This window comes from Maylandia zebra, linkage group LG7 (genome assembly GCF_041146795.1).
Source record: "Maylandia zebra isolate NMK-2024a linkage group LG7, Mzebra_GT3a, whole genome shotgun sequence".
NCBI classification, from domain to species: Eukaryota; Metazoa; Chordata; class Actinopteri; order Cichliformes; family Cichlidae; genus Maylandia; species Maylandia zebra.
This window is the reverse complement of record NC_135173.1, coordinates 15,604,272-15,630,545: the sequence shown is the minus strand read 5'-3', so window position 1 is coordinate 15,630,545 and position 26,274 is coordinate 15,604,272. Positions and strand designations below refer to the sequence as shown.

General features: G+C 38.9%; 1 protein-coding gene across 1 annotated transcript; it reads left to right on the top strand.

The window, feature by feature from the left end:
- Positions 1-652: 652 nt before the first annotated feature.
- On the top strand, positions 653-19,681 carry muc2.1 (mucin 2.1). The gene is made up of 46 exons (XM_076887117.1): positions 653-728; positions 870-1,125; positions 1,559-1,673; positions 2,043-2,133; positions 2,221-2,354; positions 2,454-2,670; positions 2,901-3,026; positions 3,122-3,236; positions 3,326-3,476; positions 3,599-3,712; positions 3,793-3,862; positions 3,982-4,119; positions 4,745-4,909; positions 5,325-5,419; positions 5,503-5,629; positions 5,737-5,992; positions 6,128-6,180; positions 6,275-6,378; positions 6,520-6,671; positions 6,810-6,948; positions 7,401-7,511; positions 7,628-7,807; positions 8,060-8,299; positions 8,390-8,546; positions 9,426-9,554; positions 9,655-9,696; positions 9,729-10,345; positions 10,637-11,377; positions 11,421-14,975; positions 15,153-15,327; positions 15,408-15,655; positions 15,768-15,951; positions 16,039-16,249; positions 16,350-16,525; positions 16,647-16,716; positions 16,878-16,978; positions 17,065-17,096; positions 17,191-17,371; positions 17,459-17,563; positions 17,798-17,838; positions 17,927-18,049; positions 18,177-18,275; positions 18,405-18,533; positions 18,632-18,671; positions 19,111-19,234; positions 19,335-19,681. Exons 1-46 carry the CDS (start codon positions 653-655, stop codon positions 19,540-19,542), a joined length of 10,713 nt encoding a protein of 3,570 aa, XP_076743232.1. The 3' UTR covers positions 19,543-19,681.
- Positions 19,682-26,274: the final 6,593 nt, after the last annotated feature.

Here is a 26,274-nt window from a genome sequence, read left to right as displayed (position 1 = left end):
TTTGCAACATTCCCAAGAATGAGCTGCTAGAGATAAAGCTGAAGGAATCAAACTCTGCTGCTTAATGGCTTTTGAGTAGAACATGAATACATGAGCAAGCTCCCGAGTATTGCAGGATGTTTGTCAATGATCTTATCAAATGTAAAGCAGATGGTAGACAAGTTGGCATAAGCTTTGCTTAAAGCATGTCACGTAGATTTCATATTATGTTAGGTGATACCTGCATGGTCATAGTCACTCATGAGATCTTTACTTCCTTGGCAGGTTTGTAAGAAATTTGACATCCCAGTGTCTCATTTTCCCCTTTTCATTTCTGTTTTTAATAAATTATAATTATTGGATCCTTATGAAACAATAGATTTAGAACAGAGGAGCATTTTATTGCTGCCTCTGTTGTCTTGAAATGAAGATATATTCAAGTGCAAACATACTTGTTCAATCAAGAGGAAGGATGTAATAATAAGTTATATGGGATTTGTGAAGGGTGTTGGACAGCCATCCAGCACATGTTTGCCACGACTAGCAATAAATCTTCACGTCTTACACAGGAAGAAGCTGTGAGAAAAAAAAAGTCTGATCTCAATATAAAAGGTAGTCAAGAACCACTCTCTACATTACCCACTCAGGGAACATCAAGTCCACAGTGGCAACAATGAGGGGGAGTTCGGTGGGGTTGTGCTTCCTTGCTTTGACTATAGCCCATGTCACTGAGATCCAAGCCAGATTGGGTAAGACTCAAATAATTTTGGTCTGCTTTTAAACCTCAATTATTTAAATAAATGTATCTTCTTCATTGATGCATATATGAACACAACATTTATAATACTTCCACCAATATTCATCTTTTATTTACGTGAATGTTTCTCCAGTCCGCAACCATGTGAGCAGCATCTGTAGCACATGGGGCAGGGAGCACTTCAAGACGTTCGATGGTGATGTGTACCAGTTTCCTGGCATGTGTGAATACAACCTGGTCTCCGACTGCCATGACACCTTCCCAGAGTTCTCTGTGCACATGAAGAGGAATGAAAACAATGGAAACCCGACAGTCAGTTATGTGGTGGTCACCATCATCGATTTTGCATTTCACCTCAGCAAGGATGTGGTCACTGTGAACGACCTGCCGTAAGTTTAAAAAAAAAAAAAGTAACTCTGATAGAATTATGATGACAATGATAATCTTTTATCTCAGATATATATATATATATATATATATACATATATATATATATATATATATAAACAATACATACACACAATCCTAATGACATGAATTAACCACTAAATCATCATCAAGTCTGAAATGGAGTAGGAAGAAATATCCACATGCTTATTAATCTTTGATTGATTGATTGATTGATTGATTGATTGACCATGTTCATCATTACGCACACTTCCCCTCAGCACTTGTATACACTCATAAAAAGCACAGCTGAAGTTCACAGAGTGATTTACTAATGCAAAAGACTTTATTCATTACAGAGATGCTTCTTATATAATGTTAATTATAGATATAAATGAATTATAATTGTCAAAAAGATATTATCTTTCTTCTCAGTGTCAAACTGCCACACTACGAGGCCGGAGTACAAGTGGAAAGAAATGCAGTCTACATCAAGCTCCAGTCCAAAGTTGGCATCATTGTCATGTGGAACCTTGATGATGCAGTCATGGTAAATCCTTAAAATAGACAGATCCAATAGGACATTATTTTAAACACATTTCTTTTATTAATGACTAACAGCCCAACCTCCAGAAATACTTAGCCATACTTTTATATTTTGGTCTGTGTGGCATTTAAATAAATACATTGTCCTCGAGTTGAATTGCCGATTACCTGGTTCACTACAACAATAGTTACAGTGGTTACTATTGTCCTTGCATACATGTAAAGTCCTTAAATGTGGCAACTTTGATGCATTCGTTTCATTTTATTTTATTATTATATATATTATATATTATATATATATACTGTATTAATATCTTAAACATGTCATGTCTGGTTTCTAAAACTTTTTCTAACCCTTTACTCCATATTTAAGGTGGAAATTGATAATGATTACACTAACCGCACTTGTGGACTTTGTGGAGATTTTAACGGTGTTCCAGTTTACAACGAGTTCCTCCTTGATGGTAAAAGCTGTTCATCATTCATTAATTTTTTAAATCTTCAATATGCTGGCTATTGCGTGTCCCTACTAATGTAATTGTATGCAAAAGGTCGGAAAATCAGCCCCATTGAGTTTGGCAACATACATAAAGTCCATCGTCCAAATGATGATTGTGAGGACCCATATGAAGAGGAAGATGTCTCACAGGAAGCTATGAATGTGCCAGAGTCATGCAAAGAGTTTGTGAGTTTTGTTACCTACTTTAGCCAGGTTTAACGAAAGAGATCTGATGTTTTTTTTTGTTTGCATTAAATAATTGTGCATGTGTTTACTGTCGTTTAGCAAAACACCTGTGAAGAGATGCTGCATGCAGAAACCTGGAGCTCCTGTACCAAACTGATTGACCCCGAGCCTTACATTCAGGCCTGTGTGCAGGACATGTGTGGCTGCACCAACCATTCAGATGACTTTTGTGTCTGCAGCACACTCTCTGAGTTCTCTCGACAGTGTTCCCATGCAGGAGGGGAGCCTCCCAACTGGAGGACTTCTGAGTTCTGTGGTAAAGTTTTGTTTTTTCTTTCTTTTTCTTTTTCTTTTTGTATTTTATATATTAAGTGGTAGAGAGAGTACCAAAACACTGAAATCACCTGAGCCAAGTATATGGTGAAATTTGGCAAATGTCAGAAGTAAAATAAGTGCACAAAAAAATCTGCTGTTTTTACACTCAAGTGAAAAACTTCAACAAGTTGATGTTTAGACACTTTGCGTAAATTCCCACTTCCTTCACAGCCAAACAGTGCCCATTCAACATGGTTTATGAAGAGAGTGGATCCCCTTGTGTGGATACCTGCACGCATCAAGACACAAGCTCATTCTGTGAGGACCACAAAATGGACGGCTGCTTCTGTCCTCCTGGTTAGCGCGCTTGTCAAATAAGTTTCTTTCTACACACCTGTTAAAGCTTCTCTTTTCATGGGATGTTACCTTCAAATGCCAACCTTCCATTTCAGGAACCGTGTTCGATGACATTTCCATGAGGGGGTGTATTGCTCAGTCTGAATGCCAGTGCAAGCATGGAAAAATCTATGAATCTGGTGAAGTTTACAGACAGGAGCGAGAGGAATGGTAATGTTCATAATGCAATCAGAATGTAATTTTTAACAATGTGTCTGCATATTTTGTTTTCTTAATGAATTTGGGTTTTTTTTTTTCAGCACGTGTTTTGAAGGTAGATGGGCTTGTGAAAGTCTTTCAACACCTTCTACGTGTGCGGTTGAAGAAGGTTCACATGTAACCACCTTTGATGGGAAAGACTTCACCTTCCATGGAGACTGTTACTACACCCTGGCAAAGGTGGAAAGAAAGGTAAATGAGCCTTAGTACAGTACAGTCAAATTTTAGACAATACTGTGTTGGGCACATGTAAGTAAAAATATATTGGATTAGGCTACATTTTTTTTCTTTTGCTTACATTATGTGTATTTCAGGATGATGCAAGCCCTGCGTTTACCATTCTGGTCAAACTGGTACCATGTGCACACCAAGAGTATGACACCTGTCTGAAGACCATCAAAATCCTGCTGAACAATGACAGACACAATGTGAGTTTAATACCGGGCTCGTGCTTTAAATAGATACTGACAGCTGCAACATTTTAATGATCGATTCTGTTTTTATTCAGGTGTTAACATTCACTGCTGATGGCGCAGTAAAGCAGAATATGCAGAGTATCAGTTTGCCGTACTTCTCAGGTTGGTCGGAAAATAAGGAACTTTCGATTTAAGATGTTACTTTCATTTATGCTGAGATGTAAGAACTTAGCCACTGAGCCACTGATACCACTGATTTTTGTGTATCTCTTCATTCACAGGGGATATCAGTATATTCCACGCTTCGTCCTTTCACATCATCCTCCAGACCAGTTTTGGTTTGCAAATTCAGATCCAACATGTGCCTCTCATGCAAGTCTATGTCAGCCTGGAGCAGAGCTACAGAGAAAAGACACGTGGTAAGTTTTACATTAGTCTTAAAGCATTATATCACGAGGGCTAGTATGCATTTATTAAGTAACTATTTATTGCAAGACTTAAAGAATGCTGTCTGTTGAAGATGGTTATATCTGTGCATTTCGAAACAAACTTTGCCATTTGCAGCTTAAACAAATGAAACAACAGCAGATTATGTTGACTTCAGTGATTCATATGTTGTTGTTTTTTTAATTAAACACTGCCAGCAACCTTATTACAACCTTTTGGCTAAAAGGTTGTAATAAATGGCCTCGCCCACTCTTAGAGCTACGGCGAGAAATTTAAAAAATAATGAAGGCGCTCGTAATAGACTGTTAGCTTCTTCAGATGAAAAGGAACCAGTTAAGATGGTGTGGGCAGCTAACTGGTATGCCAAAATAAAAAGGCTATCTTGAAGGTTCAGTGAAAAGTAGACACTGAGGTAGCCAAAGAACATAATAGAGAAATTGTGTTGTATGTGACCAGGGATGATCTCAGGATTGTCCCACTCTGAATACCACCCAACTAGCAAGTCATTGAAAATAATTTATTTTGATATACTTTTTTCTTTAGCATTCTTATTTGCATTTCATGATAATTTCTTCATTAAGAATCTGTAATTTTTAGGTTTATGTGGGAACTACAACATGGTCCTGTCTGATGACATGAACACTCGTCAGGGCATTGTGGAGGGAAGTGCAGCAGCTTTCAGTAACTCCTGGAAGGCTAGCCATATATGCCAAGACAGAGAAGACAGACTCGATGACCCTTGTTCTTTCAGCGTGGAAAATGGTAAACTGGAAAGTGTTTTTGTCCATCAAGTTTATTTCTTATTCCTTATTTTGTTGTCCACGTTTATGTTTTTTTCTGAACTCCACCTATTTGTTTAGTGGGTTTGGATTAATTAGTAACTATAAATTGGTCATAGGTGTGGATGTGAGTGTGAATGGTTGTCTATCCTCTATGTGTTAGCCCTGTGACACACTGGCAACGTGTCCACGGTGTGTCCAGGGTGTACCCTACCTCCCACCCACCCCGCGACCCTGACAAGGATAAGTGGAAGAGAATGGATGGATGGATGGAAGGAAGTTTATTTCTTTAATTGCTATCATTTTCTTGAAACTTACTTTCCAGGCACTAATTGCAGCATATATAAACAAGCAAGAAATATAAGCAAGAAATGACATTTTTACTCATCTACTTATAGAAAAGTATGCCAATCACTGGTGCGCCTTGCTACGACAGCCAAATAGCACCTTTGCAGAGTGCCATTCTGTAGTGGATCCTGAGATTTACTACAAGGTACAACACAATCTATCTGTGTTTCTTTAACTAAATACAGTGGGACTGTAATACAATAAAAATGTGTTCACTGTTTTCTACAGCGATGTACTTATGCTAGCTGTAACTGTGAGAAGAGTGAGGACTGCCTGTGTGCTGTCTTCTCCTCCTACACAAGAGCTTGTGCATCAAAGGGAGTGTTCTTGACAGACTGGAGAGAGAATGTGTGCGGTAAGTGTATCTGAAACAGCTCAGTAATGAAGTTTGATGAGCGTGTTCTTTTTTATTAGTTAGTCCAAAACTATGAGGTAATCATTAGCATATTTTCTGTAAAACAGAAAAATACACCAAGAACTGCCCAGCATCTCAGACCTTCTCTTACAAAAATCAGAGATGCCAGCTGACTTGCAGCTCATTGAGCTTAAAGCAGCAGAGCTGCACCTCTGATTTCTTGCCTGTGGATGGCTGTTCCTGCGCTGAGGGTCACTACCTAGATGACAACGGCATCTGTGTCCCAGTGGCAAAGTGTCCCTGTTACCATAATGAAGTCTACGTAAAGTCAGGCAAGTCCATCAGCACCAACAACGAGCGCTGGTGAGTCACTTCAGGATTTCAAATGAAACATTCTAAACTAAGGATTAAACAGGACCGTAATACATGTAGTATGATGGATTTACACAGACTTGGCTTTTTGTGTTGTATCTTTATAATTCTGGTGACTTTTTCTAGCATATGCACCAACGGAGTTCTTCATTGCCATTCTGGGAGAACCCGCATGTCAAGTCAGTTTTTTTTCTTCTTCAATGAGAGAGTTTTTTTAAGACAATATATAGTATATTAAAGGAATTTGTACTTTTTTTCCTACAGTTTCTACAGCTTGTCCTTCTCCAAAAGAATACTTCAACTGCTCCACTGCAAGCGCAGGAGTTGTTGGAGTGCAGTGTGCTCGAACTTGTTTAAATCTGGACAATGATGATTGTGTGAGTTGTTTTTGATGCACCTCCAAGTCTGAAAAAACAATATCTGATAAATATTATTTATTTATTTATTTATTTATTTATTTATTTATTTATTTATTTATTTATTTATTTTTTATCAATGTGGTCTTTCTATCCTCCCAGGATGCCACAGAGTGTGAATCTGGTTGTCGGTGTCCCAGTGGCCTCCTTGATGATGGTAAAGGTTTCTGTGTGAAAGAAAGTGACTGTCCATGCAAACATGATGGCCATCTCTATGTCTCCGGGACACAAATACCTAATCAGTGCAACACCTGGTAGGATCTTATTTTATTTTTTTAGTTATTTTCTAATTAATACTTGTAGAGTAATAAACAGTATGTGATATATATGACATGTTTTTCTCACAGTATTCAAATTGTACTGTATTTACTTTTTTTTTTTGATACATTTAGTACCTGCCAAAGTGGAAAATGGACATGCTCTGAGAAAAAATGTCCAGGAACTTGCATTATTTATGGAAGTGGTCACTACACCACATTTGATCAGAAAACATATGCATTTCAAGGACAGTGTGGCTATATTGCTGTAAAGGTAAATAATGTATGCCAGAATCATCCAAAGCACAGCTGTCACCTAAATTGACCTTGTCATGTCCTGATCTAAAGTTTCTCATAGAAATAAACTCTGAACAATTAGGAGTAAAGTCAGTTATGCAACTCTAATTTCCTTTGTAAAAAAAAAGTTACATGCCATTCACACTGTATATTTTGTTTACCAAATACAATTACTTACTTAGAACTCATAGGTGAAATTGCAAGGAGCAAATGCCTTATATTGTAAATAATATCATTTTTTCTAAGTGCAAAGATTTGAGACAGTTAAGAATTACCTACACTGTGTCTCCAAAAGTCATTACATAAAGATTCAAAGGCAGTTAGTCAATATATAACATTTAAGTGCATAATCTTGTTCCTGTTATCGTCTACTTTAGCCCCCAAAAAACACAAAGTTTAACCTTTTTTTTCCCTTTTTTTTTTTAACAGAACAACTGTGGCAATAAAACGGTGCACAACAGCTTTGGAGTTATCACTGAAAATGTACCTTGTGGCTCTACGGGCACCACCTGCTCTAAAAAAGTCAGAATTCAACTGGGGGTAAGATCACTTATAAACAATATCAAAGCTTTCTTATGCCATCAATAGTAAATCTAAGTAAATATATTTTCAGCATTGCAATTGAACCAACAGAAATTTCCTTTCCTTCATTACAGAGAAATGAAATTAAACTATCAAGGGGAAGAGTTGAAGAGGGTGATCTGGGACATGGACCTGAGATCAAGTACAAGATAAGGAATGTTGGCTTGTATGTGGTTGTAGAATCTGAGATTGGGATGGCAGTGATGTGGGATCGCAAAACAGCTGTTCGGATCCTGCTTGAACCAACGCACAACGTGAGTCACAGTAACTGTTACATTAAATTCTTGCATTAAAGTTTTACTATTTTATTGTACCCTTTTTTGTCTGACCACATACTTGTGGTTTTCAATACCTCATATTGAAAAAATTAACAGAATCATTTCTAAAAAAGAAAGAAAATTCCTAGGAGCCTAATATATTAATGAAATTATGATAAATGTAAATCACTAAATTATATTTATTAAGATCTCACATTGCTCGATTGACTCTTTTGTTTATTTGCACAGGGAGAGGTGTGTGGCCTGTGTGGTAATTTCGATGGTGATGGACAGAATGACTACACCACTCAGGGTCAGCTGGTGGTGAGCAATCCACTTGAGTTTGCAAACAGCTGGAAAGTGTCTAGCTCTTGTCCAGATGCGGAGGTGAACATTGATCCGTGCGCAGTAACACCCGGTCGACATCAGTGGGCAAAATTGATGTGTAGCATCATAATTGGAGAAACATTTAAAGAATGCCACAAAAAGGTAATGAGAATTTGTAACTTGTTCACATTCACGCAAATCTAAAACAATGCTCTAAAAAAAAATCATCATCAAATTTGCACCACTGTTCAGGTTAGCCCTTTTCCATTTTATGAAAACTGCGTAAAAGACTCATGTGCCTGCGACACTGGAGGAGACTGTGAATGTTTCTGCACAGCAGTTGCAGCTTACGCTCAGGCTTGCAATGAGCATGATGTTTGCATTGCATGGAGAACTCCAGAGATCTGTCGTGAGTAACAGTTTGTTTTTTGTTTTTTGAGGCTTTAAATTCTTGTGAGCCTGGTGTTTGCAACTACAGAGATCTATATATCAATCTGCTCAGTAAACATACCCCATCATTTTTCGTATTTTTTACTTTATTATTATTAATTAATAAACTTGATCTTTTCTGTATCAAGCTACACTCAATAACCAATAGGGACCAAAGTGGACACGTGCTTTTGCAAGCTTATAAAGCATCTGAAACGGAATTTTCTCATTTTTACAATAGTCAGACAATTAATTAAACCTCTCCGGACAACACATTTCTAAGTGTTAAATGCAAAAGAAAATGGATGTGCAAAGTGATTGTTCCAGAGTCGGTGTTTGGTTTGTGTTAGCTTAAAAAAATCCTGTAATATAACATGTTGGGCTCTATTGAAAAGGATATGCAATTGTAGTGGGATCATTCTTAAATACTGAGTGTAGGTCAAATGTGATTAACGATAATCACAACAAAAATAATATGTGGAAAAGTGAAAGGAAACAAATTTTGCATCTGTAATAAGTAAAGACTTATTACTTATGTAATCTAACATCAAATATACTGCAGACAATATTTGCTTTAGTTTATAACACTTGCATATGTAACACATTCACTTCAATTTAAACTCAGTGTATATTATAGTCAGGGTTACTTATTTCCAAAATCAAATAAATAATCTCATTGCAATCTTTTTATTTTAGTGCAATCAGACAGAAATTCCAAAATATTTTCAATAACCTTATTAAATTTTAATGTGAGAGTGGAGTTTGAACTGCATTCACATTATAAATTGAAATTTCATATATTTTAGTCAACATTTTAATCATCTAAGTAAATGGCATAATTTGTATCTTTTTCTCCTAGCTGTCTATTGTGATTACTACAACGACCCATTTATATGCACGTGGCACTATAACCCTTGCCACTCTCCATGCTACAAGACCTGTTTGAATCCAGAAGGTGTATGTTTGAATCCGATACCCACCCTGGAAGGTAGGAGGTTCAGTCGTGTCAGTTTGTATTACCTTGAATCAGATAAATGTGCCATTCAGAAATATTAATTAAGGTTATTATGTGATATCCTTTTATACAGGCTGTTACCCTGTATGCCCAGAAGATAAGCCCATATTTGATGAGAAAAACAAAACATGTGTGGATGTATGTGAGCCAACTACGACAATACCTCCAACTACCACAACTACACCTACTACAACAACTACGACTACACCTACTACAACTACACCTCCTACAACTACAACCACTCCTACTACTACAACTACACCAACACCTCCTACTACAACAACTACGACTACACCTCCTACAACAACAACCACTCCTCCTACAACAACTACACCAACACCTCCTACTACAACAACTACGACTACACCTCCTACAACAACAACCACTCCTACTACTACAACAACACCAACACCCCCTACTACAACAACTACGACTACACCTCCTACAACAACAACCACTCCTCCTACTACAACTACACCCACACCTCCAACTACCACAAGTACACCTCCTACAACTACAACCACTCCTACTACTACAACTACACCAACACCTCCTACTACAACAACTACGACTACACCTCCTACAACAACAACCACTCCTCCTACAACAACTACACCAACACATCCTACTACAACAACTACGACTACACCTACTACAACTACTCCTCCTACTACAACTACACCTACACCCCCGACTACCACAAGTACAACCACAATCTCATCGACTACTTGCATTCCAAGTACCACATGTGCGTGGTCAGACTGGTATGATGTGGATGATCCAACGGACAAAAGTGATTGGGAAACATACAAAAACATCACAGATAGCGGTCTTCAAATATGTGAAGATATTCAAGACATTGAGTGTAGAGCGGTACTATACCCGGACAAAACCTTTGATGACTTTGTGACTGAAACTGGCCAAGTTGTTAGTTGTGATCAGGACACTGGTTTAATATGTAGAGTAGAGGATCAGACTAGACCTCCAAGAAAGTGCTATGACTATGAGATAAGGGTATATTGTTGTAAGATATGTTCAACAACCACATCTCCTAGTACCACGACTACATCAACACCTCCGACTACCACAACTACACCTCCCACTACAACTACAACTACACCTCCAACAACCACAACTACACCTCCGACTACCACAACTACACCTCCTACTACTACAACCACTCCTCCTACAACAACTACAACCACACCTCCGACAACCACAACTACACCTCCTACTACTACAACCACCCCTACTACAACAACTACAACCACACCTCCGACTACCACAACTACACCTTCTACTACTACAACCACACCTCCGACTACCACTACTACAACCACTCCTCCTACAACAACCACAACTACACCTCCTACAACTACAACCACACCTCCGACAACCACAACTACACCTCCTACAACTACAACCACTCCTCCTACAACAACTACAACCACAACTACATCTCCTACTACTACAACCACTCCTCCCACTACAACTACAACCACACCTCCGACAACCACAACTACACCTCCTACAACTACAACCACTCCTCCCACTACAACTACAACCACACCTCCGACAACCACAACTACACCTCCTACTACTACAACCACTCCTCCTACAACAACTACAACCACACCTCCAACTACCACAACTACACCTTCCACTACAACCACACCTCCGACTACCACTACTACAACCACTCCTCCTACAACAACTACAACTACTCCTCCTACAACAACAACCACTCCTCCGACTACCACAACTACACCAACACCTCCTACTACAACAACTACGACTACACCTCCTACAACAACAACCACTCCTCCTACAACTACAACTACTCCTCCTACAACTACAACTACTCCTCCTACAACAACTACGACTACACCTCCGACAACCACAAGTACAACTACAGCCACACCTTCAACTACCACAAGTACACCTCCTACTACAACAACTACAACTACACCTACTACAACTACTCCTCCTACTACAACTACACCTACACCTCCGACTACCACAAGTACAACTACACCTTCTACAACTACTCCTCCTACAACAACAACCACTCCTCCGACTACCACAACTACACCTACACCTCCTACTACAACAACTACGACTACACCTCCTACAACTACAACTACTCCTCCTACAACAACAACCACTCCGCCTACAACAACTACACCAACACCTCCTACTACAACAACTACAACAACACCTCCTACTACAACAACTACAACTACACCTCCTACAACTACTCCTCCTACAACAACAACCACTCCTCCGACTACCACAACTACACCAACACCCCCTACTACAACAACTACGACTACACCTCCTACAACAACAACCACTCCTCCTACAACTACAACTACCACTCCTACAACTACAACAACCACTCCTACTACAACAACTACGACTACACCTCCGACAACCACAAGTACAACTACAGCCACACCTTCAACTACCACAAGTACACCTCCTACTACAACAACTACGACTACACCTACTACAACTACTCCTCCTACTACAACTACACCTACACCTCCGACTACCACAAGTACAACCACAATCTCATCGACTACTTGCATTCCAAGTACCACATGTGCGTGGTCAGACTGGTATGATGTGGATGATCCAACGGACAAAAGTGATTGGGAAACATACAAAAACATCACAGATAGCGGTCTTCAAATATGTGAAGATATTCAAGACATTGAGTGTAGAGCGGTACTATACCCGGACAAAACCTTTGATGACTTTGTGACTGAAACTGGCCAAGTTGTTAGTTGTGATCAGGACACTGGTTTAATATGTAGAGTAGAGGATCAGACTAGACCTCCAAGAAAGTGCTATGACTATGAGATAAGGGTATATTGTTGTAAGATATGTTCAACAACCACATCCCCTAGTACCACGACTACATCAACACCTCCGACTACCACAACTACACCTCCCACTACAACTACAACTACACCTCCGACAACCACAACTACACCTCCTACTACAACAACTACGACTACACCTCCTACTACAACTACGACTACACCTCCTACAACAACCACTCCTCCTACTACAACTACAACCACACCTCCGACTACCACAACTACACCTCCCACTACAACAACTACACCTCCTACAACTACAACCACTCCTCCTACAACAACTACAACCACACCTCCGACAACCACAACTACACCTCCCACTACAACAACTACACCTCCTACTACTACAACCACTCCTCCTACTACAACTACACCAACGCCTCCAACTACCACAACTACACCTCCTACTACAACAACTACGACTACACCTCCTACAACTACAACTACTCCTTCTACAACAACCACAACTACACCTCCTACAACTACAACTACTCCTCCTACTACAACTACACCTCCTACAACTACAACCACTCCTCCTACAACAACTACACCAACACCTCCTACTACAACTACCACAACTACACCTCCTACTACAACTACTACACCAACACCTCCTACAACAACAACCACTCCTCCTACAACAACCACAACTACTTCTCCTACTACAACAACTACGACTACACCTCCTACAACAACAACCACTCCTCCTACTACAACTACACCTCCTACAACTACAACCACTCCTACCACTACAACTACACCAACACCTCCTACTACAACAACTACGACTACACCTCCTACAACAACAACCACTCCTCCTACTACAACTACACCAACGCCTCCAACTACCACAACTACACCTCCTACTACAACAAGTACAACTACACCTCCTACTACAACAACCACAACTACACCTCCTACTACAACAACTACAACCACACCTCCTACAACTACAACTACAACCACACCTCCTACAACTACAACTACTTCTCCTACTACGACAACTACACCTCCTACAACTACAACCACTCCTCCTACAACAACTACAACCACACCTCCGACTACCACAACTACACCTCCCACTACAACAACTACACCTCCTACTACTACAACCACTCCTCCTACTACAACTACACCAACGCCTCCAACTACCACAACTACACCTCCTACTACAACAACTACGACTACACCTCCTACAACTACAACTACTCCTTCTACAACAACAACCACTCCTCCTACAACAACCACAACCACACCTCCTACAACTACAACTACTCCTCCTACTACAACTACACCTCCTACAACTACAACCACTCCTACTACTACAACTACACCAACACCTCCTACTACAACAACTACGACTACACCTCCTACAACAACAACAACGACTCCTACTACTATAACTACACCAACACCCCCTACTACAACAACTACGACTACACCTCCTACAACAACAACCACTCCTCCTACTACAACTACACCAACGCCTCCAACTACCACAACTACACCTCCTACAACTACAACTACTCCTCCTACTACAACTACACCTCCTACAACTACAACCACTCCTCCTACAACAACTACACCAACACCTCCTACTACAACAACTACGACTACACCTCCTACAACAACAACCACTCCTCCTACAACAACTACACCAACGCCACCAACTACCACAACTACACCGCCTACTACAACAACTACAACCTCACCTCCGACTACCACAACTACACCTCCTACCACAACAACTACAACTACACCTCCTACAACTACAACTACCCCTCCTACTACAACTACACCTCCTACAACTACAACCACTCCTACTACTACAACTACACCAACACCTCCTACTACAACAACTACGACTACACCTCCTACAACAACAACCACTCCTCCGACAACAACTACACCAACACCTCCTACTACTACAACTACACCAACACCTCCTACTACAACAACTACGACTACACCTCCTACAACTACAACCACTCCTACTACTACAACTACACCAACACCTCCTACTACAACAACTACGACTACACCTCCTACAACAACAACCACTCCTCCTACTACAACTACACCAACGCCTCCAACTACCACAAGTACACCTCCTACTACGACAACTACAACCTCACCTCCGACAACAACTACAACAACACCTCCTACTACGACAACTACAACTACACCTCCTACAACTACAACTACTCCTCCTACTACAACTACACCTCCTACAACTACAACCACTCCTACTACTACAACTACACCAACACCTCCTACTACAACAACTACGACTACACCTCCTACAACAACAACCACTCCTCCGACAACAACTACACCAACACCTCCTACTACTACAACTACGACTACACCTCCTACAACAACAACCACTCCTCCTACTACAACTACACCAACACCTCCAACTACCACAGCTACACCTCCTACTACAACATCTACAGCCACACCTCCTACTACAACTCCTCCACCAGACTGCCCTGATTGGGGTGTCTCAGTAAGACCCATTACACATAAAAAAAAATTTCAATAACTTTGTATTTAATGAGATTTTGACTGTTTTCACTTTTCCAGTAATTAACTTATAGGTTATAGCTTAATGAACTCATAGGTGTTTGGCAAAAAAACATCTTAAAGTACCTTTACTATTTTTATTTGTGCTATTTTCTTCAAGCAAAATGAGACCTTCTATTTGTGCAACTGCACCATGGCCAGATGCATAGAGAACAACATAATAGAAATTATTCCATATGAATGTCCACCTCTTCAAAACATAACTTGCACGAATGGAAAGAAACCAGTTCTGGTATATGACGAGTACTACTGCTGTCAATATTATACTTGCGACTGTAAGTTATTTTGTGAGTAAAAAACATTTGTTCCATTCATGTTTTTTCCCCTCCATTAAATTTTTTTTCTTTCTTTTAAGGTGTATGTGAAGGGTGGGGAGATCCACATTACATCACATTTGATGGACTTTACTACAGTTATCAAGGAAACTGTACTTATGTTTTGATGAAAGAGATCTTACCGATACATAACCTGGAGATTTATATTGACAATGTCTTTTGTGATCCAACTGAAGATGTTTCTTGTCCACGATCGATAACAGTATCATATGTATCACAAGTCATCACACTCATTAATCATAATCTTATTGGAGCTGCACAGTTGGAGGTAACTTTATGCATATATGATTGCCAATATTTTATTGTATTTTTCTGCAAAATAACCAAGATAGATTATTTCATAGTATATTTTTACATATGGTGCAATTATTCTTTTGTAGGCACTGAAAAATGGAGAAAGTTTGAACCTACCTTATTCTCAACAAGGTGTTAAGATCATGAATTCAGGTATTAACCTGATTTTAGAGATTCCTCGTCTAAAAGTGGTTGTTACATTTGGAATAACTGGCTTCAGTGTAACCCTTCCATTCCAGTACTTTGGCAAAAACACACAGGGACATTGTGGTGAGAATGTTCACTAAAATGGCCATATTTCTTAACCCTTACTTTGAGGTTGTACTGCAATATTAACTGTTTAATTACTATTGTCAGGAACATGCAACAATAATCAGGCTGATGACTGCATGTTGCCTGGAGGTAAGCTGGTGGAAAGCTGTGCAGTGATGGCTGACTATTGGCCTGTTGAAGACCTTTACCAGCCCAACTGCCCAACACCACCCGCACTACCTACCAGTGCACCTGAACCACCACCTACCTTAGCTCCATGCAAACCAGACTCCATGTGTGACCTACTTAAAACTAGGTAAGCATGATCTGATCTGTCCCAAAAGTTTATTCCTGTACTATTAACAGTTTGCACTCAAAACAAAATACATTAATTTTTGTGTCTTTTGTTAAAACAGTCTCTTTGCAGAGTGCCATCCATTTGTCTCTCCAGAAAATTTCTACAGAGGTTGTGTTTTTGATAGCTGTCACGTTTCAAATCCAACAGTGGAGTGCACAAGTTTACAGACTTATGCTGCAGCCTGTGCTCAGGCTGGAGTTTGTATTTACTGGAGGAACCACACCACACTGTGCAGTAAGCAACCCCTCATCATTTTGTAAATGTTTTGAAATGGTTGGAATCACAAGTGACACTTTGCCAGCATGTATATAAAAATCAAAGCACAAAACAATGAAGTTCTTTTCTTCATCATCAGCTGGTGAATGCCCATTAGGCAAAGTTTACAAGCCTTGTGGTCCTGCAGAACAGCCAACCTGTCAAGACGAGTAAGTTTCTGCAAAACTATGCAAAAACATTTCTAGGCACTATGATAATAACAAAATGTGGCAAAATATAAATGGTTACAGTGGCAATAAGTAAAAGTGACACTGTTTATCAACTTAACTGAATGAATTTAACTGCTGTTCCAACGTAACTTATTTTACAGTCCAAGTGGACCAACTATGAACTACACTACTGAGGGATGCTTTTGTCCTGATGGAATGAAACTCTTCAACCAGGAGTCTGGAATATGTGTTGAAAAATGTGGTAATTACTTTTTGTAATATTTTCAGTTTACTACTACATACCTAAGTATATGATATAGTTTTAGTGACTTTTTTATTTTCCAACAGGATGTCTTGATCCTGAGGGCATTCCTCGTGAGGTGATCTTCTTCCTCTTTTTTTTTTTTCAGAAATTCTATTCTTTATTGTTTACTTACAGGAGAAAATAATATAAGTTGTGGTTTATTCTTTCAGTTCAATGAAAGATTTGAGTACAAATGCCAGGACTGCATCTGTGAAGAATCTACGAAGACTGTGACTTGCAAGCCTAAGGTGTGCCCTCCACCGTCAGCCACTACAGACTGCTCTGCTCCTGGGTTTGTCCTTGTCAACCAGACCAGTCCATCAGACCCCTGCTGTTCTACCTATGTTTGTCGTAAGACATATAGTATCAAAGCACTTTAAAATTTTCCAGAATGTTATTTGATTTTGGTAGTATCTCACTGTGCCATCATCTCTGCAGAATGTCAGCCTAACACCTGCCCAGTCACTAATATGAATTGTCCAATTGGATATAAGCCAGTTGTCAGTGTCCCTGATGGAAAATGCTGTGCAGAACATACATGTGGTAATCTCATTCAAACAGTTTGAATCAATCTATCTATCTATCTATCTATCTATCTATCTATCTATCTATCTATCTATCTATCTATCTATCTATCTATCTATCTATCTATCTATCTATCTATCTATCTATCTATCTATCTATCTGTGTGTGTGTGTGTGTGTGTGTGTGTGTGTGTGTGTGTGTGTGTGTGTACTTTCATGCAATTCACCTCGTCTTTGTCCAACTCTTTCCTAGAACCTAAAAGAGTTTGTGTACACAGAGAAACTGAATATCAGGTAAATAAGAAGCAGATGACTTGTCATTTCTCACCTTTTTGCCTTTAATGATGGAATAATTATGTATGACCTTCTCTTTATTTGTCAGCCTGGTTCTTCAGTTCCTGTGATTGCATGTCAGGATTGTACCTGTGCCAATCAGATTGACCCCAAATCTGGTCTATTAAAAATAATTTGTGTGTTTCAACAATGCAAAGAACACTGTGAACTGGTAAGAGACAATAAAGCCGTCATCTTCACTTACACCATACATCCCAGTTTGTTTTCCTTTGGTGGCTTTAGTGTGTCACTTGCTAGATTGGGCTTCACAAGCTAACGTCGCTCTCGGTGTCTCACAGGGATATGGATATGTGGAAAGTGATTCAGATGAATGCTGCGGGAAGTGTGTACAGAAACACTGTGTTGTCAACATTAATGGAACCAAACACCTTTTGACTGTAAGCTGGTTGTAACTTCATGCGTTAATTCATCTAAGCCAACCCCCAATAAGTGCTTATTTGTGTGTTTAAATAAATACTACTAAGTTTGTGTGGATTTGTGTATACATCTATTTCACTGCTTTCTAGCAAGGAGAAACCTGGTCACCATCGGAGAATAAGTGTGAACATTACACCTGTGTTAAGAATGGTGAGACTTTAACAGCAAGTCATTCACAGACTGTCTGCCCACCCTTCCAAGAGAGCAACTGTCAACCTGTAAGTATGCTTTTAAAAAATAATCTTGATTGATTGACTGTATCTGTCTGAAATGAAATGAAACAAATTGTGTTAATGTTGTATATTTTCCTTGTTAGGAAACAATTCAAACTGCAGCAAATGGCTGTTGCAAAATTTGTGAGTATAACATTTTGATATATAATATTTTAATCAGAGGCAGCACAGTGGCGTGGTGGTTAACATTGTTGCCTCACAGCAGGAAGGGACTTGTTTTGAATCCAGCAGCTAGCCAGGGTCTTTCTGTGTGTAGTTTGCATGTTCCCCTAATGTCTGCATGGGTTCTCTCCGGGTACTGTGTCTTCCTCCAATAGTCCAAAGACATGCACTTAGTGGAGTTAGGTTAACTGTTGATTCTAAATTCCACATAGGTGTGAATTTAACTGTGAATTGCTGTTTGTCGGTGTTAGCCCTATGATGGCGTCGACAGAGTGTCGACCTGTCCAGGATGTACCTGCCTTTCAGCCTATGACATCTGGATAAGCGGAACAGTATGGATGGATGGATTTACATTAAATAGAAATAAAAGAAACTAACTCAACATCTTTTTTTGTAAAAGGTGTGGAGAAGGAGAAGGGATGCAAGTTAATGTCCATGAAAACCCATATTACATTCAGCGGTTGTCAGTCCTCCCAGGAGGTAGATATGCCATATTGTGAAGGATCCTGCAACACTTACACCATGTAAGGATAACCTTAATGTTATATGGTTCCCTGGAAAGTTACAAAAAGTGTTATTTTACCCTTTGACTATATTAATAATCCTGTCCCCTGCTATCTTTAGGTACTCTGAAGCAGCAGCAGCTATGGAGCATTCCTGCTCATGCTGTAAGGAGATAAACTTCAGCAATCGCACTGTTGACCTGGTCTGCCTGAATGGAGACACGGTCCCCTACACATACATGTATGTGGAACAGTGTGGGTGTACCAAGACGGACTGCACCACAGCTCGACATCATGTTCGCAGGAAGAGAAGCTTCACACTGCTGTGATGAAACAGTCCGTCTCTTCACAGATGTGACATTTAAATGTTTCTTCCCATATTTTCTTAAAAATCATTATATATCTTACAAAGTAATTGGTATTGTAGTTTGAGTATTTATCTGCTGATCAAAATTAAAAAGAACTTGCAACTCAGTTCATGTCTCATCTCCTCCATCTTCTTTTTTTCTAGTAAAATAAAATCTAAACATTTATTTTGTGTTTACATTTACATCACACAAACCCTAAATGTACTGTCTTATTCTCCATAAAAACATTAAAGTTTAGCGAGCTGTTTTTTTAAATATACAATAAAGTTGGCAGGGTGAAATTTTGAAATAAAAAGACCAGGAGAGTCTGCATTTTGACTGTTCTTGGTGAAGCAGTAATAAATAAAAATAGGAAAGAGTGGAGATGTGCTTATGGACTGTAGATATAGATACAAAATCACTAAACGCGTGGAGTATTTGAAAAGTGGTAGGGGTGAAACAAGCTGTTACAACATTAGTAAGTATAAGAATGAAACAGAAAAGAATTCAGCAATAATGTTTATTTCAAAGCAATTATACAGCATGAAAAAAGACGCTAGAATTATGTGAGAGCCAGAGTTTCTATTACTTTGAATTCTGCTTTGACAACATACCAAAGACATGGCTAACTTTGCTATTTTACCACAGCCAGTCCACTTATGTAGTTGGAAACACGAATGCTTTTTGGATACAAACATCCTATCACTTCAGTCCTTTATTGATCACATCAGATCAATTTGAAATTATTATTATGAAATTATTCTAGATTTATATACAATTTTTATCTGAATAAAGACACAATATTTTCAGCTTATTATATTTAACGGCTTCACTACATGCAGATGAGTGAATAAACTGTAGACTAGTTACAATGATTTAATAGGTAGTAAACATAAAATAAGTGAAGAAGCACTTTAAGATTTGTGCTTTAATTTGTAAATCAATCAAATATAGCAACACACCTCTGCAATGCAAATTAGTATAACTTTTGAATAGGTTGCTAAAACAACCAGAATACCTTAATAATCCATCCATCCATCCATTTTCATCCGCTTTGTCCGGGGCCGGGTCGCGGGGGCAGCAGCCTAATAATCCATAAGCAAATTGTGTAAATAAGGATGATGAATGCTTAAGAAAAACTGAAGTCCGGAATAGTTCATCCTATGTTTAGTGTCTGTTTGGGAGCTTCAGGGTTGTTTGGGGTTTTAGAATAAGCTGAAGCAATTGCAAAGACTTTACAGCTTTCTTTTTTCACATATATATTAGGAGCCAGCAGAGTAGGCCAGTCCATTTAGCAACTTGTACATAATGAACACCCTCTGCTGGGTATACAAGAACACGGCACAAATAACTGTCAGATGCTATAAGATTTCTTTTTCCTTCCATCAGTCCATTTTCTTTGCTGCTTGTTCAACAAGGCTGGAAACCATTCCCAGCCAAAACTGGGTAAAAGCCAGGGGTACACCAGTCCATAACCAGTCTAAAACACAGAAATAGACAACTACACACTCACACGCTCACAACTACAGTCAGTTTAGCATCACCAGTCAGTCACATGTCTTTGTACTCTGGGTGGAAACTACAGTGATGTTAGCCAATTTTTAGACTCAGCTTTATTGTCATTCAGCTATTTGTAATGATAACTAATTTCAGTCACAGTATATGCAGTATGCTACTAAACACAATGCAGTATAAATAACTAAATGAAAAGCTAAAATAAACACACAACTAAGTGCTGAAATATGTTAATAAATAGTGTTCACACACACACACACACACACACACACACACACACACACACACACACACACACACACAAACCTGTGTTTAAATGGAGAACTCAGTTAAGTAAATGTTTTGGGGATTTTTGGAGGCTCTAGCTGCTTCGGATGCTCATGTAACCTGTTTCTCATCCAACCACACTAAGCATGAATTGTATTTGCTAAAGTCTGTTTACTCAGTACTTCATCTGGGGTTCTGGAGTGCAAACTGAAAATGCCAAGGTAATTTGAATGTTGTCAAACAAATACTGAGGTGAGAGCTCCTCCAAGGACAAATATGAGCTGGCAGTAAGAACAAGGAAGGAAGATTAAGTTCTCAGAAGCAGCACGCACTGCGTTTATTCAGGGAGGACAAATGATTACACTGAAGCAGTTTTGGTCACTAGGACAACTGCACACTTAATCCACAAAGATATATTACTATTTAAGTTCCAACACCTTTTATCATCCTCTAAAACCTGTCTGGCGCTTTCAACTGTCACTAAGACGGTAGTGTGTCAGATTGCAGCACAAGTTTAAAATTAGAGACTTAGCAGTAATGTGATAAAACTCTGTGCGAGATACCGTAAAATGTATGCCTAAATGTTCCCCCAGTAGAGTTTCATACTCGATGTTAAATAATAATAAATCAATAACAGATAATCTGTTGGGATGTGTTAGCACTTAAATGTTTTACTGTGTCTGTTTTTGACTACAGTACTTTAAAGAAAACCTAACCTCTAAAGCAAAAGGCAACCTTGCTAAATGCATAATGCAAGTTTTAAATGATTTTGTGATTTAAAGAAATGTAATTCTTAAATCACCAATGTGAAAATGTAACCATCTCTTTTTATCTCATCACTGTATAATTTTAGGCACATATATTTATTACTTATTTGGAAGTTATTTGGCTTTAATTTAAACTGTCACTGGTCAAATCTAATGAAAACCACTAAAAGAAACTTTTAAAAGTATTATTATTATTATTATTATTATTATTATTTTATTTTATTTTTTTATTTATTTTTTTTTAAATTTGGCCTTTCACCATCTTTGCTGTTACACAAATCTCCCAAGTATTTAAACCCAGATTTCTAACAGTACCACGTCTTCACATTGTAGCATCTCTGGTCCAGTTCAGTGAAAGAAATTAGTAGAGATGGGGCCTGGTGCGCAAGACTGGCTACAGCTACACCTGGCAATCAAAGCAGCCTTGCCTCTAACTTTAAGCTTGAACAGTTTCCAAATCAATGAATTCACCCATCGTATAGTTGTTACTGTTCAAAAGCTGTAGACGTGCATTTTAATTGTTAATGTGGGCATTTCACCATAGGAGTCTGTGGGATTTAGTTTCTCCACTTTGGAGTCAATGTCAAACAGCCTTTCCAGGATCTGCGTTTCTGGTACTTCCGTGTGGACGTTTCTGCTTGACTAAATTTTCTGAGTTAAAGCCAGCTGATCTATTTGCTTTGAGTCAGACTAAGAGTTTCTGTTATCATTAAACCATGCAAAGACAACAGTGCATGTGCTGCTATAACATACGAAAACCAAACATTGTCTACTTTGACATGTTTTTTGGGAAAGGTTTTGTTGGCACAATTAACATTTGCTCTGGTAAAACAAGCAGTTCATTGTATCTGACCTTTAGAAAAAAGTACATGGGCAAGAGATTGTCATTATTTATTATGATTATTCTTAATCTAAAAGATATCAGGTATAATAATATATATCATGTAGGACTTATTCTGAATGTGAGTCTATGATCTTGATATAATATTTATTATTTAAACTGATTTACCTAAATCCAGAAAATCTTAGTGTCATTTAAAAAGAAATTAGACCTCGTATTATTGGTGTTTAGTTTAGGGTCATGAATAAATACTCTTAATCCGAAAATGAAAAGGTTACATGTAGGGGTTAAAGGAGAATATAGCAGGTGTATGTGAGGGAAAAATATCCCTTCGAAATAAGTTGCATATTAATATGTATTGTGAACTCCACTATATATTAAAATGTGTACAAATTGTGGTCAGCTGACCTGTGACGCTGCTCTTTGTGGATTTGGCCAACTGAATTCAACATGACATGAGCAGATGTCTCATGCCTACATGTTATAAAGCTAGTATAAAATGTCAAATTTGGCAAGTAAATTTTATCAGCATCATCCTCTTAAATACATGAATGCTACCCTTAATGCAGCCTAATACTAACCATGTGCACCCCAACCTTTTTATTACACAATTATTATTATACTACAGCTTGTTTTGCAGGAAGTTTCACAAAAACAAAACTCTGCAGTATATAATATACAGTTCCAATATTTGATTAAAAAAATAAATAGGACTTTAAGGAAAATTTCTGTCCAGTTTATCAAATATCACCTACAGTGCAGTTACAAAATCTTCCTGTCTTGTCCTGCCTTTCTTACATCTTACTCTGACAGTGTCAGACCTTATTGTTATTTTTCACGTTTTCAGTCTCTACACAATAGAGGCACAGCAGCTACATTTACTTATCTAAATGTTAAACGTTTATTTTTGGTGAAATCTGCTGAGCTGCTGAGATTGAAAAGGTAAAAATGTTAGTCTGATTATGTTCGCCTTATTACGGAGCCCCGCGAGGGACATGGGAGAAAAAAATTACGATGAACTTTTGCGAGATCTCGCAAAATAAACTCGGGATCTCGCAAAAGTTGAATTCCAACAATGGCGGCAGCTACTTAGTTGTAATATTACTCTTTCTGGGCCACAAAATAAACTTTTAAGATATTTTGAGACGTTAATGTAGCTGTGTAAACGTCAAATATCTGCTCGGTTTACAAGACATAACATATTTGCAAAAGTGCTCCGATGTTTTCGGAGATGTCTGACACCCACCATCTCGAAGCTGACGGGAGGTCAAGACCTACTACAGCTGGGGGGAACACCGCTCTCCCGGCACATCTTGCCTCGACCTCCCGGTCGGCTTTGAGCTGGCGGCCTCCGAAGAATGCAGCTAAAACTTTTGCGAGATCCCGAGTTTGTTTTGCGAGATCTCGCAAAAGTCTGTCTTAATTTTTTTTTCTCCCATGTCCCTTGCGGGACTCCATACCTTATTTTGTAGAGCTAGGTAGAATTATCTATTATAAACACAACTTTGGGCATCTGCAACATAAATGCACCACGGGGATTACACGTAAAAACGATGTGTTGGAGGTGTAAGCAGGCTTTGGCATGCCATTATTTTCCTTTTTCTGAGTAAATGTCTCCATGCTGTCAACCTTATTGTTTATAACCTGCCTGTTAGGTTTCATTCTCACTCGTAAATCAACCAATGACAAATGCAAGAGTCTTGTAGTCACTCACTTGTAATCACAGGAGGTTGCTGTTGCTAGCACCAGCCGTGGAAAAGTGCAAGAGGTGGGACAGCAGTCTCGACAACAGATTGAGGAAGAGAGAGGAAGGTGAAAGCAATGTGGTTAGAACCAAGATAATTAGGAAGAAAGAGATTCAAGGATTCAGGTAAAATCAATGCCTACCTTTACCTCTTAATACCTAAAGTGTAGCTTTTAACTGTCATACACTTGAAGTGCAACAACTGTACCAACCCGATGAAGTTAAAAAAAAAAGGAATTTATAACATAATATGTGTATGCATGATAAATATACACCACCAGTCGAAAGTGTTAGAACGCCTCAATTTTAACATTTTTGTTGAAAATTATGAAGTTTAATATCTCATTGCACTCTGAAATGAATGCATAGTAAAAAAAATGTATTCTAAACTTTTGACTCATCAAAGTAGCCACCTTTGGCAGATATACCAGCTGAACACACCCGTGGCATTCTTTCTACAATAGAAGTCAAATATTCTTCAGAAAGTTTTCCCATAAATGTGTTGCACTTGTCGGTTGCTTTGCTTTCACTATTTTTTTACCAGTTCATCCCAAACCAGCTTGATGGGGTTTAAATCTGGAGACAGTGCTGGCCACTCCATGTTTTCAAGCATACCATTATGTTCTTTTTTTCCTGAGGTAGTTCTCGCATAGTTCAGACTTATGTTTTTGGGTCATTATCTTGCTGCAGGTTGAACCCCTGACCAACTAGATGCATCGCAGAGGGTATTGCATGACACTGTAGAATGCTTTGGTAGCCGTTTTGGTTCAGGGTGCCTCTCACTCTGTACCAGTCACCAGCCCTGGATCCAGCAAAACAGCCCCAGACCATCATACTTCCTCCTCCAGGTTTGACAGTTGATGCCACACACTGTGGAACCATCCTTTTGCTTACTCGACGGCGTACAAGGATCCTACGTGATGAACCGAAGATTTCAGATTTTGATTCATCAGTCCATAATACTTTCTTTTAGTCTTCAGTTGTACAATGGTGGTGTTTCATGGCACAGCGAAGCCTCTTTGTCTTGTTCTGATATATTAGCAATGGCTATCTTACTGCAACTTGTCCTGTCAAATCTGAGACTTGCTTACTTCGACCACTATTAAGCTGTGCTTGAAGCTGTTGTCCTGCGAGCTGCCAATCACGGAAGCTGTTAATGCTCAGAAACTTGACCTTTGACTCAGTTGTGGCTTTGGGTCTGCCAGACCTCTTTCTGTCAGAGTTTTCCCCAGTTTCTGACTGCATTTTGATGGTGCAGGAAATTGTACTCACGGACACCATGACTTTCTTTGTATTTCCTCCATAGGAAAGACCTACATTTTTAAGTGTTATGGTGGTCTGTCTCTCTTCCATTGTTTATTGCCTTTTTCTCACCCTTTTTTGGACCAACACACTACTTTCTGCAGTACAATACTGTTGAACCGATGCTGACGAGGGGATGGTACCACAGTGGGTTCCAACACTGCTTTCATAAAGACACAGGGGGTTGTAAGTAATGCAGAAAAGTTGAAACACTTGTAGAAATTAGTAACACCAGCTTTCAAGGCTTGATCAACCTCTATTGATGCAGAACAGCTCTA

What these genes read in the sequence shown, in the direction of transcription:
- muc2.1 (XM_076887117.1), top strand. Translation starts at nt 653, where the DNA reads ATGAGGGGGAGTTCGGTGGGGTTGTGCTTCCTTGCTTTGACTATAGCC. An exon ending in ACCTTGATGATGCAGTCATG is followed by an intron (nt 1,674 to 2,042) that starts GTAAATCCTTAA and finishes TCCATATTTAAG; the next exon opens with GTGGAAATTGATAATGATTA. An exon ending in CCTAATCAGTGCAACACCTG is followed by an intron (nt 6,672 to 6,809) that starts GTAGGATCTTAT and finishes TGATACATTTAG; the next exon opens with TACCTGCCAAAGTGGAAAAT.